At 33.2% G+C, this 17,358-nt stretch overlaps 1 protein-coding gene across 1 annotated transcript; it reads left to right on the forward strand.

Annotated features, from left to right (window-relative positions):
- The first annotated feature begins 350 nt into the window (after window positions 1–350).
- LOC126978480 (4-galactosyl-N-acetylglucosaminide 3-alpha-L-fucosyltransferase FUT6-like) lies at window positions 351–15,397 on the forward strand. The gene is made up of 5 exons (XM_050827303.1): window positions 351–612; window positions 3,795–3,949; window positions 11,514–11,765; window positions 12,535–12,780; window positions 14,929–15,397. Exons 1-5 carry the CDS (start codon window positions 433–435, stop codon window positions 15,380–15,382), a joined length of 1,287 nt encoding a protein of 428 aa, XP_050683260.1. The 5' UTR covers window positions 351–432; the 3' UTR covers window positions 15,383–15,397.
- Window positions 15,398–17,358: the final 1,961 nt, after the last annotated feature.

The following is a 17,358-nucleotide window of genomic DNA, read 5'->3' on the forward strand; positions in this document are numbered from 1 at the left end:
TTGTGTGGTAAAGGTACTATATCATAAGTGACTTTGCGAATGCGACCGCCCTCAGGCTATTAAATAATAAGTTTAATTGTACGATATTACTTTGTAAGAATGTAACCATTTTTATGAAAGAAAAGCACGCAGATTTTTTTTGCGCCCGTTTTTCTCAGGTCTGAGACATTCTTTTTGAATGGGTGGTAATTTTTGACTTTCAATAAGCGATTATATATCCTATTTTGAATAAAAATATTTGAATTTAAATTTGAATATATATGAAACAAATAGAATATTATCTTTAAATATAAAGCGGCAACAACGAAAGAACACGCTTCACGATAAAGTGCCGGGTGATAATATACTGAATACTTATCACTCATTAACGAACACTTGTCCAAACACAATGATTGTTCAAATAGTCGTACATGAACAAGGTCCTTTAGCAAAATGGGACTGAAAAAGATAATTTTTGTTATTCTTTCATTGTTAGTTGTTGTTTATGTGGTTGTGCTCGGATATTACACACGCAGGTTGAATAGTCATACTAATGCTGAAACAATACCATTCTATACGGATGTACTAAAACAACACGAGGATTCTGTGAGGCTTTACATAAATAATAGGCAGGTGAGTAGGTTTGCATTTGAATTTATTTACGTATTTTTTGTTATAATAGCCTAAAAAAATAACCTTACCTATAAAACCCTGGTTTTTTGGCTTTAGTAGGTAGAGAAACGTGTTTTCGATGCAAACAATTATTCTTATATATTATAATATAATAAAAACATAACTATATTAATAAGTAGTAGTTGCCTCTACAGCTAAGGCCTCCCCTAAACCTCTGCAATATAACCTTTGCCCTATCTCTTATTCTTTATAACCAATCCGACCCAAATCCTTGAGTAAAACTATCGCGCCATCTACTCTTTTGTCTCCCTCTGTGTCTAGAGTGCTATCCTCTCCGTAACTCTTTCCGTCCATCATGAATCGTCTAATCTGCATATAAATTTGGCAAATTTATATGCAGTATATTTAGTGTATTTGGTAATGTAAATTTGGCAAGGCAGGTCATAACCTGCCTTGCCAAATTTCAGCCGCCTAATCCTTGTTATGACATCAATGAGTTTAGTTTTTCTCTAATATATTTATTGTTTATATATAAAACAACTGATTAAATATTAGATACCGATACCTGGGGTCCGAGAATACCATAGAATAGAATAGCTATCAACGCTTTTCAAATCCAATCCAAAATTCATATATTTTAATAATTATTTTCATAAGATACCTACATCATATAAAAAAAGTCTATCATATTTACGCAATTATTCACGTTCTTGCTAACCAAAAGTTTCTGATTTTCTGATTTTCCAACATGATTTCCAATTTATTTTTTATGATTACGATAAGTAGTGGCTATGTTTTCACAGCTATCTTTTCAGTTGTTGACTGTTAATGCAATCAAGCGATAACAGTGCTGAATAGAACTCTAAATATTAAATATTTCATGAGTTTGTTTGTTTTACTGTAACGCCTTAACTACACAGGCATTGAAGAAAATGTTGTGTTCGTCTATTTTTGATTTCTTCTGTCTGTCAAAATGAGTGCATTTCTAATTAAGAAATTGAATACTTTTTTAAAACTGTATTACATGAAAGGAAAAAATGCAAATCTTATTGTTAATAAATAACATATACTATTAACATATTGATGTCAAGGTTGTGTGTCAATGCTGATTATCTATATATATATACATAAATTAATTGCTGTTCGTTAGTCTCGCTGAAACTCGAGAACGGCAGGACCGATTTGGCTAATTTTGCTCTTGAATTATTTGTGGTAGGCCAGGGAAGGTTGAAAAGGTGTGAATAAATATGAAAATCCTCGGATTTAAATAAAAACAACAATTTTGATTTTGCTTTGACGTGTCCCCCGTCGTTCAGAAATCAAATAAAAATAATAGTTTAAAATGAATAACTAATTAGAATTTTGATATTTTTCTAACTTTCTAAGGAGGTAAAAAATAAACTTCCTTAAAACACGGGTAACATTTAAAAAAAGGAGTCCTTTTGTTTGTTTTAAGTTTATTTAATACAAAAGTTTAGGTCTTTTATTTATCGATTAAGGTAGTATGAAGTCTGCCGGGTCAACTAGTTATTATAATAAAAAAGCCAATGAAAGAATCTGGGTTAAGTGAAAATTTGTTTTCTAGCAGTAGTATTATAGCGACACAGAACAACAAAGACTACATAACTGTTAACAACAAAATTCAAAAACGTAACAATGAAGACTACAAAAACAAAGCAGTGATAGCACAAAAATATCACGACATGCAGGTATCTAACCGTAATGAAACTGCAAACTGTACTGACACAACAGGACGAGCGCGAGGGGGTGAAAGGGGAACGGGAGTAGGCTTTATGTTCCAGCGAGGACCGGAGTAGTACCAAATCAAATCAAATCAAATCAAAATATTTTATTGCAAGTCACATTTTACAGTAGGATGGTTGGTACAATAATGGGTAGACATATATGTGACGCCCTGCAAGGGCACAGCAACGTTATACATAAAATAAATAAGTCTTATACATTCTTATACTATATTGTAACTAATTTTCACACTTGTAATTAAAAAATTCGGGTAAATCGTAGAAGCATTTTGAAACTAAAAAAATTTTAAGATGTCTTTTAAATAGAGAAGGCTTCTCTTTATTTTTAATTTCGTTTGGGATGTGATTATAAATTTTTATTGCTATGTGGTGAGGGCTCGATGACACTAATGACATACTTGTTTGGGGAATTTTTAATTTGTTTAAATTTCTATTATTTCGCTTGTTATTTGGTAGTGTTGAGTATAAGTCCGAATGTTTTTTAACAAATTTACATGCTTCTAGGATGTAAATTGAAGTAAGAGTTAAAATTTTGTGTTTAATAAAATATGGTCTACATGAATCCATCTGCTGAATATTTTCTAAAATTCTGATACATTTTTTCTGTTGAATAAATATATCTTTTATTTCACTACAGTTTCCCCATATTAATATTCCATATGATAATCTAGAATGTGCATATGCATAATAAGCAGCAAGGGCAGATTTGAAATCTGTTACGCGTTTTAGTTGGTAAAGAGCATAAGTAAAAGATGACATTTTGCTTTTTAATTTCTGTAGATATGGCTTCCATGTCAAGTGTGAGTCTAAATCAATTCCCAGTAGTGTAGCTGTGTCAACTGTTTCAAGTTGTGCTACAGCGGACAATTATCGGTGCGACACTTCAGCTCCGACTAAAAATCTTGAATCTCCAAAATTAGGGTTTCGTTCTCAGCAATTACTCCAAAAATTAATCTATCGTTACAAAGTTTTGGAAAGTGAATCATAATAAAATATTCTATGTTGGACTGTTTTAATTTTATTCGCTTATTGTTGTCAGTTTTGTATACTAGGCCTCTATTTCAGGTCTTTATGAATAAGCCGTTTTAAGCACTTTTTGAAGTACCTACTCCAGTAGTTACAAAAATAAGAATATCTAAAATTGTACTCCTTAGTCCAGAACGTGTGTATTTAAAAATGGCTACTAATAAATAAATGGCCTCTATGGATGGTTTTCTCTACAGCATAATTCTCAACATGTGCATGTGTGGCGTTCCTCCACAGACTCCATGTTGCCATTTTTTGGAAATATTCTTCCATGCAAACCCAAACTTCGGCATGGTCTTACTTGCGCGATGATTCCAGGGCTATATGTCATGGATTAAGTTATTATTCCTTCTTTTCTATTGAAAACCATGCTATCGAACGCATTTGTTTCAGAATATGAAAACCAGCAAATTGGGAACATATTTATTCAAAAACGTGCCCACCAATGTATTGAAAAGTGGAGAATCAAACAATAAAACCTTTTCTATATTGATATGGAAGTACTGGGATTGGCTCCAGAATCGCCATCTATATAACTATCAGAAAAGGTAGGTAATGAAATATTATTATAACTACAAACAAATCTTTCTGAGGCTTGTGGGTTTGATTTTATCTACAGACAAGCGTTAGATTACAAACCGAAATAAACACAACGGCGAAATGCGAGCGTGGCATCAGGCGTAGGTACTAACTCAATTCAGCTCTTCAATCATATCATCATCATTCGGTGGACTTTCATACAGCCGTTTATTCCTTATTTTATCTCCTTAGAAAGGAAATCTCTAAGAATCCATTCTTGGTGCGGACTTCAGTCAGAGTATTTTTGTAAAATAAAAACAATTTGTAGCCAAGCTGCTTAGGCTCTGCGTTACAAGTCAGTCGGTGCATTAATTATATAGAAGAAACGCTTTATTTGTTGTAACCAATGACAACGATGGATGACAATATCAGAAATTAAAGACTATAAGCTTAGCTAATGTTAGAGGCAATTGATCGACAATTTAATAATATACTAAAGTTAATCATGGCAAGGAAAGGCTAGATCGGAAAGACTTGCCCTAATACCATTGTTGGCTTGCCAATTTCAGTTCATTTCTTAACCTAGAGAAGACTTAGACTGAGCTTTAAAGAGCGTACTTAGACTTTGCTCAGTCTTCACTTACGTAACACTTTGCTGAGTATGATAAAACGCGAATTTGACTTTTGCATTGGGCTGCCTTAGCTTAAGCTGTCAAATAATTTGAGCTGTCAATCGGCTATAAAAACAAAATCATAGATTATTCTAAGCTTACACTCAGCTCAGTTTTACGTAAGTAAAGTCTGAGCAAAGTCTAAGTACGTTCTAGATCTCAGCCTTAATATTGCTAACCTAAATAATTCATGGGCTTGGTAATAAATCCATATTATAATAGCAAATTGCACAGACTGTGTTAATACTGAATATGTATGTAATGTTCAAGATAATGATATTCCGTTTATTAGATAAGACTTTATACATATCAAAGCATTAAGCTAGTACGAAACTATGAGATACGACAATTTATTAAAATATAGGTACATATTTGAGTGTTGATTTTCAGCTAAAATTGTCATCTCGGAGTCTGGTGGTAATTATTATTGTGTAAGATTGGACACTTTTTTAAACTTTTTTTAAAAATAGGATTTTAAAATCACTCATTGAAGGAAAAACTCAACCACCCATTCAAGAATAAATGCCTCAGACATTAGATGAACGGACGCTTTAAACTCAGCGGACCTCTTTTTAATACGCTTGTATTAGCTTCATACTATGTTAGTATGTAACGAAATCTTTGAACATGACTTTGACCCCCTTCAAAACGTCGGATTAACTCGAAATTTAGCATACTTATTAAGGACCGATGGCAATTCAATATATAAGAAAAAAAGTAAAAAATAAATTATAGTTTAAACAAAAACTAAAAAAGTACGCTTTTCTAGAAAATCACCCTTCTACTCATATCTGTTCATAAAATATATATTGATACCATGCACCCCGCGCTTTTTTTTTCCGTAAAATATTTTTTTTTAATTTTTTTTAATCTATTATTTTCTATTTTTTTTAGTTTATTTAAACTATTTTTTATTATAATGAAATTGCAATGAAGTTTAATTATTTTTATGAGTTAAATTGTTATATTATTTGAAATTACAATTAAGTAAATTGAATAAATAGCCTGAGGGTGGTTACTATATTCCACATTTTATATGGATTAGAAATTCATTTATGTTAAGAATTTTTTAAATGCCTATTTAAAACCCTTGTGATTTTTGCAACAAATGCATTATGTACATTTTCTCGGATTCTGTTGTAATAAGATACATAATAGCTTTATAAGATACATAATAGCTTTAAGGGTAAATGTATATACTTCTATAATAAAGTCCCAGCCACTGTTCAGGCATTATCTATAAATAAATTTAAATGTTTTATAAAAAAATGGCTCTGTCGTAAATCCTATTACTCCACTGCTGAATATCTAAAGATCGGACACCCTGGGACTAGATTGTGATTATTTTATAGCGATAGAAATGACAGTACAATATTGTATATTTTTATTGAAAAGAGCGCAAAAAAAGAATGCTGGGAGAGTTTCTTGCGCCGCTTCTTCTCCCTCAGAGCGCCATTAGAAATGACATCAAAAAGAGTTCTAAAGGAATCAATTTTTAGAAAATAAATGCCTTTTCTGCCTTTTAATATCATAATATAGTTTGCCCTACCTACTAAGACGACTAAGCCCAGTAATAGGCATAACAAACAGTGTTAGGTATATTATATTTCTATTCTCGTGTTAAGTTACGATAAACATAATTTCTATAGAATTGGATCTGTTATTATTTCTTTTAATGATTATCTAGAACTTAAGTTTTAAATAGCTCGAATAATCCTTTTCTACATGGAAACTTAATCGAATTAATATATTTTTTTGTTTATTTGGTACATAGTAATAATATTACTCAGGATATGAAATTTTGAAAATAACAAATCTAAATTTGGCAAGCCGCGTCTGTGCCCGTACTGCAATATAAGGCTCTATTCCGATTTATTCGGCCGAATAAATCTAGGTGCTAGGTGTTTGGGGTGTTAGGGTGTTGCTTTTTAGAAGGTATTCCCATGTCTTACCGTCCGGGGAAATAGCAATCGCAATAGCATTCAAAATAGGGTGTGATATCACTTATTGAAAGTCAAAAACTACCACCCATTCCAAAAAGTATGCCACAGCGGGCGCAACAAACTCGGCGGGCTTTTTTCGTAAAAGTTATGGTTACATAATAATTTCGTATAATTAAACTTATTATTTAATAGCCTGAGGGTGGTCGCTCCATTCCCAATCTGTGGATTAAGAAAGTCATTTATGTTATAGTAACCTTTACCACACAAACGTTTAACAATTATTTCAATTATTTTAAATTTAGTAATACATTTACACAAAAATATGAGGAATATATATATATTATATAATACCAAAAATATGTAACTACTACGGGGAAAGATTAAGGGAATATGTTGTGCCTAAAATTTTAACAGTATAGAATGGTTAAGAGAGGATAAAAAAGACTGTAAAGTAGTAGTTAAAAAAAAAAATTAAAAGAGCACGTCCTTAACGTAGCGTAAGCCTTAATATTTAAAGTAGTATAGTTTAGTTATATGTATACAGGTAAGATTTTACTATATTTTTAGGAATATTATGAATTGATAAGTAATGATATGTGTAATGTTATGTGTGTATTAGTAATAGTGGATATAACGAACAAATTAGGTATAATTTATTATAGATGCACTATAGTAGGTATAATATTGTCTAAGAGTGTAAACTCGCCAACAAACTTTAAATGTTGATAATATGATAGATGTTAAATTTAAGTACCGACTGTGCATATATTTACGATTAAATAAATTAAAAAAAATATTATGTTGGAAAAAATAATTGATGTTCAGAAGAAATTGTGTAGGAGATAGCACACAGGGTTCACGGGCTTCGAGTTCGAGCAATAACTGTCGACTACGTTCTGTATGCTGTGCTAAGTGAGCTGGTGGTTCTCTTGCTAAACTCTCGGGAAGCCCAAATAATGGAAGTTTTAAGAGGAGCTGCTTATGCCATATACGATCGGAGGCCTTCGATATATCCAGACTAATTGTCAGGTTTTTTCAAAGCCACCGAAATTTGTAATACTTAATACTAATGAATAGTCAATCTCATTTGCTGGAAATAAAATGAGAAATACGCAAATTACACAAACACGTAGCGCCCTCTCAACTCTTAAAGACGTCAAAGGCAGTTGATGCAGTGGTAGAAACTGCTGACAATCGAAAGAGAGAAAATCTCAAAAATATCCTCGCAAATATCAAAATGCATCCCTTGGTGGTGGATAAATATATCTTCCCCTTGCTGTACTATGATAGGTGGATGGGTCCGTCGGTTTAAAAAATATCAATGAGCTGTCCAGGAACCTTATACACTAGACAGGGACACGTGACATCTGCTAAGCATCTCTGTCCAACAAAAGTTGCAAACCAGTTTCTTGGATATCTCACTGGATTAAGCCCTAAATTCTGGTTATAAATAACCAGTTTACAAAAGTAAACTACACACACATTTATATAAATAAAGTTTCATTTTTATCTCTTTTCTGTTATTAATGAATAGGAATATTCACCTAAAAATGGAAGTTATATGATAAGATATCATCAACTATCTACGTGGATAACGAAATCTAAATCTACAATAAAATGTAATAATTCAAAAATAAATATTAGGTAAGCATATTGGTGTTCATGTACGACAGACTACCTATAGGTCGGTCTGTCGTATATGAACAGTTATGTTGACATTAAAATATCAGATAAATCTTATATATTTAAACGAGCAATTCATGTGTATATACTAGCTGATCCGACAGACGTTGTTGTGTAGATAATAAAGTAAAATACTGTTTTATAGGAATTTGCCAATAATATTTCAACACATCAACAATTATTCCTTAAAAATGCTCCCTGTTGTTATAATGAAATTGTTTCACAGCGGAACTGTCAAAGCGTGCATCACTAAATTCTCTCATAGAAAATGTGACCATGTAAAACAAATACTGAAAATAAAAAAAATTATGGGTCCCAAATCGAAATAAAAACTATCATATCTCTCAAGTTGGCCCAAACTGCACTCCATGAAGTAATCCCCATTAAAATCCGTTCATTAGTTTAGGGAGTCCATCGTGGACAAACAACGTGTCACGTAATTTATATATATTACTAGCTGACACAGCAAACGATGTATTGCCGATATTAAATTTGCGATACAAAAGTAACTGTTGATCGTAGATGGGTGAAAATTTGAAGTTGTATGTATTTTTTAATGCTGAATCATAATCAAACAAATTAAAAAAAATGTCAATAAAATTAAAACAAAAATTTCGTGTGGACCACCCTTAACATTTAGGGGGATGAAAAATAGATGTTGTCGGATTCTCAGACCCACCGATGAACTCAAAATTTCATGAGAATCGGTCACGCCGTTTCGGAGGAGTTCAATATTTAACACCATGACACGGGAATTTTATATATTGGAGAAGATAATCTGAATCTCAGAAACAGCTCCAACGATTTTCATAAAATTTGGTATACAGCGGATTTCGGGGCCGATAAATCGATCTAGCTAGGTTTCAATTTTAGAGAAATTGTTTTATCCGTGTTTTAATGAGAAACAGCTACAATAACATTAAAATACAAAAGTTTTCGCCACTATATGCGAGACTATAATTGCTCAGATTGGGTGACATTGGGTGATCAGGAAAGCAGAAGACCCCGGTTCGAATCCAGATGTCCTATTACATTTTATTTGTTCAAGGTTTGAACATTCTTAAAAATCCGAGCAAGGCTATGTAAGTACTAAATAATGCTAAGGTATGTTTGTACATACTTGGATATTGCAACACTTGAATGGATCAATGTTACAATATTTTTGATGTAAAACTTCTTTTTTTTTACCGTTAAATTTTTTACCGTTAAATTTTAAGTTATTGTTGTTATGGTTTAAAAATTTCTTTTTAAAAGTTTATTTTTTACTTCTTTTGCAATAGATAAATTATTTTTAAAGTTATCAGAAATTTTCTGACGTTTGCGAAATTTTTAAAATTCAATAACAACGTTATACTGACATGTGCTACACACATAAGTTATAGACGTCTTTGACAAATAAAACCTTATACTGCCCAACCTTAATTATTATAAAAGTGTAGTTTTTAGTTTTTTTTTATATTACTTATTTTAAGATAATTTCATAGCAAAGAAAAATCGACTTTTTGTGACTCTGCACTTGGCACACTACCGGGTATCGGTAACAAAAAAATGATTTTTCTCAAGATCCTGTTAAGAATAATGGGAAAACCTTTTAAATTATTCCATTGTCGCCGGTCCTTGATAAGTGTGCCAACTTAAATTTCAATCCCATGTTTAATAGTGAGTAAAAATTAATTACATAGATAAATTTTCTTAACACTCAATATTTTAAATTTTATGTTCGTAGCATTGAAGCGGTTTTTTTTCCTAAAAATAATAACAGTAATTTAGTTCATTAAATGCGCTTAAATATTAAAATCCCAGTGAATGAAAGACGAACGTTGCATTGCAATACACCTGCACAACAACATGGATTTATAAAAGGTCGATCCACTAACACTAACCTAGCCATCTTCACTAACGACATATTGAAGGGTATCGATGGTGGCTCGCAGGTAGACGTGATCTACACGGACTTTGAGAAAGCCTTCGACCGAGTAGACCACACCATCCTGCTACGAAAGTAACAGGAGCTAGGTATTTGCGGTGATCTCTTGAGATGGACCGAATCTTACCTGCGCAATTGCTGCCAGGCAGTAGTAGTAGGTGGGCATCGTTCAGATTACACAGACAACCCTTCCGGCGTACCACAAGGCTCGGCGCTTTCACCTTTGTTATATGCCGCATACTTGTATGATGTAGGAAAATGCTTTCAATACACAAAATTTCTTATGTACGCAGACGACACAAAAATCTATTTACGTATTAATAATCCAACTGACTGTCTTAAACTCCAAACTGACCTAAATAATTTGAACAATTACTATAAGACTAATAAAATAAAAATTAATGTAAGCAAATGCAAGTTTATTACTTTCACCAGAAAGAAAAGCACCATCAACTTCAATTATAATATAGATTGCACGATCATTCAGCAAAGTAACCTAATCCATGACCTAGGAGTTTTAATGGACACTAAAATGACATTCAATGAACACCTATCAGAAATAGTCACTAGTGGACTACCCCGAATCTTGCAAGTTTCACAATATGATGACACTTGAGGACAGGCGCAAGGTTTTGGATCTCTCTTTCCTTCATAACATAGTTCATGGTAGGATCGACAGTACAGAGCTAACTGAACTATTCATACAATTACGAGTGCCGTCAGCTCGCACTAGACACACGCCTCTATTCCAAGTGCGGCTGAGTCATACTAATTATTATGAAAATTCGGTAATCTGTCGCACTCTATGCAACTATAATAAGCAATTCAACAGTCCTGAACTTTTTAATAACAGTAAAGGCTGCTTTAAAAGGAGTGTTAGTAAAAATCTAAAGGAAGGTTAAATTTAGAGTAATTCATAAACACACACACACACACACATGCACACACACACACACACACACGCACTCTCACCAAACCCCACACGAACAAATATCATGTCTTATTATAAATATTGTAAATCCGTTATTAGATGTAAGTCCTACAAAATAGTATTATTGTAACCTAATTTAAGTTCTGTGGATTTTGTGATGTTTTAAATAAATAAATAAAAGAATCTATCACCCGTTACCTATCTCTAAATAAATTTGAAACTAGTAATTAGAAAGAATAAAGAATAAAAAGCAAGAAAAGCAAGAAAAAAAGAATAAAAGCTATTCAGATAATTTCTTGCTCTGTTTCTTCTCTTTCAAATCGTCATTATTTTTAAGCGGTAGTGGGTTATCTAATTGATATCTCTCGAGATTTTCAACGGTCCATTTTTTAGTAACTGTATATTACAACCTTGTATTCAAAGTACACCTATTTTCAGAAAACAGGATCCCTTTGAAGGATGCAGTGTAAATAATTGTATACTCACAGGCAATGATACGTTTCTAATAACTGCAGATGCGGTTGTTATTCATATACAGAAAGGAGTGTTTCCTAATAGAACGACACGAAATCCAAAGCAGCGGTGGATATTCCTGAGTGACGAATCGCCAATCAATGTGTTTTCAATGGCAAGAGTTAAACCGCAATTATCCAATTTGGCTGACATGTTCAATTGGTCAATGACTTTTAGGTATATCATTTCAATCCTCACTTCTTCACTATTTATTTTAATGCTTAATTTATTATAAATGCTAATCAGTGGGAGTCTCTTTTGCACAGGATGCCGGCTAGATTATGGTTACTACAATGGCGCCTATTTCTGCCGTAGAGCAGTAATGTGTAAACATTATAATTGTGCTTCGGTCTGAAGGGCAGTAGTGAGATTACTGGGCAAATGAGACTTAACATCTTATGTCTCAAGGTGACGATCGCAGTTTTAGTGACGCTCAGAATTTTTTGGGGTTTTTCAAGAATCCTGAGCGGCATTGCATTGTAATCGGCAGAACATATCAATTACCATCAGCTGAGCGTCCTGCTCGTCTTTTCCCTTATTCTCATAAAAAAATGTGAGTTTGTTTGTTTGTCGCCTTTACTACTCAACCGATAGCTTTGAAATTCCACAGACGTTGTCAGAAATACAAACAAGGACAAACAGTACTTTTATCACGAACATTTCAACAGTGCCTGAGGGGTCAGGGACTGAAAATCATTTTGCCATTAGTGCATTGTTGATTTTTGCTTTCAAATTAATAAGACATTTATATAATATAGGTATATACTAATACTATAACTCTGAGCATCCAGTAAAACTTAATGAAATTAACAAAAAAAAGCATTATAGTATAATAAAACTGCGTCCTGTTTTCTCTATCGGGCCAAGCCTGGTAGGACAGGAATCAGCTTGAAATGATTTATAAGCCGTTTGAGCTTCATTTAAGACAATATTGTTTTAATTTCAGGAGTGATGCAGATGTGCCTGTTCCGTACGGGCGTACTGTACCGTTATCAAGACCATTAATTCCTAATGTATCGTCCGAGTCCCTAGCTAAATTGGTCCCCAATTGGAATATCAAGCGACGTGATAAATTGGCTACAGTTCTGATGTCCAACTGCGCTGTGTCCCGAAGGATGCAATATTTAGAACAATTGGAAAAGTATCTTCCTCTCGATGTTTTCGGAAAGTGTTCTAAAAATAATAAAAATACGTGAGTCTCAAGTAGAAACAGTTCTAGTTTTTAAGGATAGTTATACAAAACAGTTGAGGAATGTAGTATTCAAATTTTAAGTAAATAAGTTTGATGTCGCGTGGTGCCGTTTTTAAGCCGGTTTTCCACCGCGATAGGATAATGAGCGGGAAATGGTAAGGCAACCTTGTCATGTTAAGGAAACCTTTGTCATATGAAAAAGGTTTTAGGTTGAAACCTTTTCACCAACAAAGAGTTTTCTCTGTTGTTTTCTACTGAAAAAGAATAATGAGGGAGAGAAATGGGCGGAGTGAGCTGAACGGCAAATGAAAAATGAAAAATTAACAGTCAAATTCCTGACTGGTTGCTTGAGAATAGTGTTTTGTTTCATGTTGTCGAATTATACGAAATCTAGTTAAGACAGTGATTTCAACTTTTTATTTTTACGAAATTAAGGAACGAGACGAGCAGGGCGTCTCATTTGCCCAGTAATTTCACTAGCTACGGTGCCCTTCAAACCGAAACACAGTAATGCTTATACATTACTGCGTCACGGCAGAAATACGCGCCGTGTGGTACATATAATCTAGCCGGAATCCTGTGCAAAGGAGCCTCCCACTTATCACACTACTTTATATTCGTTCGATCTGCCTTTTTCTCTGTAGAAATGCTGATATGTTATTTGACATTGCGAGTCAGACGGACTCCTTAATGAATCCGCTCCGCTTCCTAGAACTGAGCGAGTTCATTTCAACCCTTTGGTTAAAATGAACACGCTCAGTTCTAGGAAGTCACTCGCTTCTAGGAGTCGGCTCGCCGAGTCCTTTCCGCTCGACTATTTGTTGGTGGAAACACGAATTGAATCTGTTTTACTCTTGCGTGTTGAGGAGTTCTTAGCAGATTGCAACTTGATTTGTAGTTTTTGACTTTTCAGACAATATTGATAAGTGGTCACCATTAGTCCTCATTCCCACGAAAAAGCTTGTGGCGGCGTTGCGTACCGGGTTGTTTCCTTCCCCAAATATGTGTGATGGGAACGATGGTTGGTCCATGCGTCAACTCTTGAATGGTGCTTAGTGTGGTGCCTGGTGTTATGTGAATAAGTAAACAGTAATTACTTCCATCATGTTCACTAAGAATGTCCTTACCCAAATGGACCTTCCGCCTCTACGCGAAGCATCCTCAGGAGATGTTGAATCGCCGAATTCTGGAAGAAGACTGACATTGTAAAATACTTATATTACAGCAATTGTAAAATAGTAATTGATTTAAAAGAGTGATCGTTGAGTTTCTTATACATAGTATGTTCTTCAGCTCGCTAGCTCTACTTTTTCCGAACATAATATGGTTGATTCAGTAATATAAATTACTTAAATATTTTTAATGACGATTTATAAATTTTTAAGCCTTTTTGAATAAGATGTATTCTAACTTTGACTTTAAAAATAGTAAGTGCAGATTACGCGTGAGTTGAATGCAGAGTTCTGGAATGCGATAGTGCTGTGACCTAATTGTAATTGATGACTATAATCATGAGTGTGTCGATAGATTTAAATAATGCTTTAAGTTGAAAAAAATTATTTATTAACTTTTTCATCATTTTAATTTAAGAATTAAATTACACATTTCGCTCGTGCTTGTCGATGAATAAAAAGTCGTTTGTTTTGGAACGGAACCTGTTGGACTCGGATCAGTCACTTTTAAATTTAAAAAAATACGTAAGCGTACGATAACTGCCAACGACAGCACAGCACTACACTACAGGCGTGCGATTCGTGGCGTGTGGACAATGAGGGGAGATGCTACAGCTTGCCCCAGGCTCCACTCAACTCATGTTCATTCTGTAGTATATTATCGAAAGAGATTTATTTGACGACCTATACCTATAGCCGAGTGGTTAGCAACCCTACCTACTAAGCTATAGGTCCCGGGTTCGAATCCTGGCAGGTGCAAACATTTATATGATGAATATGGATGTTTGTTTCCACGTCATGGATGTTTATTTGTATTTATATATCTTTGTATTTATGTATCGTCGTCTTGCAACCAATAGCACAGGCTATGCCTAAATTGAGGCAAGATAATTTATGTAAAAATGTGTCAATATTATTAGATATTATTATTATTTGCACCCTATCTATAGAATTAAATTTTAATATTTATTTTTAGGTGTCCGGGTCACTTCAAGTCAGATTGCCCGGTATTATCACAGTACTTATTTTACCTAGTTTTAGAAAATTCTCAGTGTCGGGAATATTTAACAGAAAAGGTATTCTATAACGCCTTAGATAAAGGCGCTATTCCTGTGATAATGGGTGCTCCATTAAGAGATTGCGAAAGACTGCTTCCTCCAAACTCATTTGTGCACGTAGATAATTTTGAGAGTCCGGAAAGTCTAGCTTCATACATAATGCATATTAGTAGAAGTAACGACACACTACTAGAATATCATAAATGGAGAAATAGTTTCGAGGTTGTCAATGAACATGGATATTTCGGCAGTAAATCATTCCATTATTGTCGGGTTTGTGAAGCTTTAAATTACAACGATGGCCGTGAAAAAGTATACAACGAAAAGATGCTACGATATTTCTTGGACGATAAAGTCACATGTTTGAAATAAATACGATCTATCTGCTTTGATGATTTTCAATAGTTAATTGTGTTTTAGCAATAATAAATATATAAGTACCCATTGATTCTGCATACTTCCTTCCGGCTGTAACGAAGAACAATTAATATTTGGGTAAGTAACTTAATATTGACGGGATTGGAAAAATTAGATACAAACTATCAAATCCAAGTTACTACTTATGTTATTTTATTTTATTTGGGACACAAAACAATTACACACTAGATGATTACATTAGAGGAAGAAATAACATAAGTAGTACTAAGGGCATAACCAACGACAATGTCCACGGGTTACTATATAAGTGTTAGACAACAAGAAAGAAAAGCAGACTCTAATAACGCAGTTATCAAGAGATTATTACAAACAGATGTTGCTTACAATATTATTATGAGGTTAGATATAAGTCTCCAATGAGAATATTTAATTTCATAACAATGAGATTTAAGTTTAAATTTAATTTAATAACAGTAATTATACTATATAACTTATTAGCTATAATTGCTTATGCACGAAAATAACTAATAAGTGAATAATGATAGTAGTATTTTCCTCTGATCTCTCGTATTAAGGACTTGATATATCCAGCCTGCTCACTGAAAACAAACCGGTGCTGGATCTTCAAACATTACCACCGCATATAGTTCTCATACTTTTTGTGTAATTTACTATGAACAGCTTTGGCATTGGAAAGATTTCCGTTTTTATGGCAATAGCGATTTTTTGTTGAATAAAATATTATGAAGGAGAAAACATCAACAGGTGATTTTAAAAGTTATCTGTCCATAACAGTCGATGCCATCTTTCGTAGTGCTTTTTAGATTAGTTACTGTATGAATCACACAAACTATAATTAAAACCTGTTACTGATTTATTTAGAAATTGCTATATTAGAATAATTATATTTTCCGAAAATCACTCGAAATAGGACTTAAAATATAAGAGTTAACAATATTTAAAGAATATAAGAGTTATGCCTACATTATTATTTTTAAAAATAATAATTAATGTTTTATTATAAGCAAGGATTTAATTTTTCAAGGGCAACTACTTCTTTTTTCAAATATTTGAAAAGCGACATAAATGTCTTTCAAACAATCCTCCGCGATTATTTCTTTGTTGCGATGATTTACTATGACGTCATTGTTCGTGGGCATAAAGGCAGGAGTTCAAAGATAGACTCGGTTCACTATTTTTAAGATTTTTAATACGCTTTGTTTGGGCTTTTGTGTTTTTTTTATTTTAAAGCGAATTTGAATTTAATATTAAATTTTAAGCTTTCGAATATAAATTAATTCTAATTGACCTTTAATGATGTATGTAGCGTTTTTTAGTGTAAGTATGTATATGCTTGGAGAAAAGTAAAATATATAATTAATTACCAAACACAAATTTAGATGAACTTTGGGAAGTGGAAAGTGGCGGTGTGGTGTGAGGAGCTTGCCGGCGATTGATACGTGAGTATCAATCGCCGGCAATCGGTATCGGTAGAGATATCAGGGTTTGCACTTCGAAGTTATGGAATTATATTTTTTTGTATAAAATAATTTTGTTTCAATCTGTCGATATTAATAAACTATTACAGTTAGGATCTTATTTGAACTTTCTTCCAAATAACACGAAGCTGTGGAATGAGATTCCTTGTGCGGTGTTTCCGGATTATATGACATAACTTTAGGTACCTTCAAAAAAGAGCATGCACCTACCTTAAAGGCCGGCAATGCTTCTGTGATTCCTCTGGTATTGCAAGATAGTGTGGGCGGTGGTAATCACTTAACAAAAGAATTGGTATTGCAAAAAAAGTTGATGCTCCTAATCACCAATCAAAAGAGATTTACGTTTATTTATTTTTTCTTTCTTCTAAACATTATTAAAAGGTTTTAATCGTATAATGTAGCTACTGTGTAAAAGAAGGCTCAGTGACGATCAAATTAAATATAATATGCTTAAGAAAAGTACTTCTTTAG

The sequence above is a fragment of the Leptidea sinapis genome, chromosome Z, assembly GCF_905404315.1.
Source record: "Leptidea sinapis chromosome Z, ilLepSina1.1, whole genome shotgun sequence".
Taxonomy (NCBI): Eukaryota; Metazoa; Arthropoda; class Insecta; order Lepidoptera; family Pieridae; genus Leptidea; species Leptidea sinapis.

Coding starts and splice junctions, on each gene's coding strand:
- LOC126978480 (XM_050827303.1), top strand. CDS start 433: ATGGGACTGAAAAAGATAATTTTTGTTATTCTTTCATTGTTAGTTGTT. Junction 3,950..11,513: donor CTATATAACTATCAGAAAAG/GTAGGTAATGAA, acceptor ACCTATTTTCAG/AAAACAGGATCCCTTTGAAG. Junction 11,766..12,534: donor AATTGGTCAATGACTTTTAG/GTATATCATTTC, acceptor TTTTAATTTCAG/GAGTGATGCAGATGTGCCTG.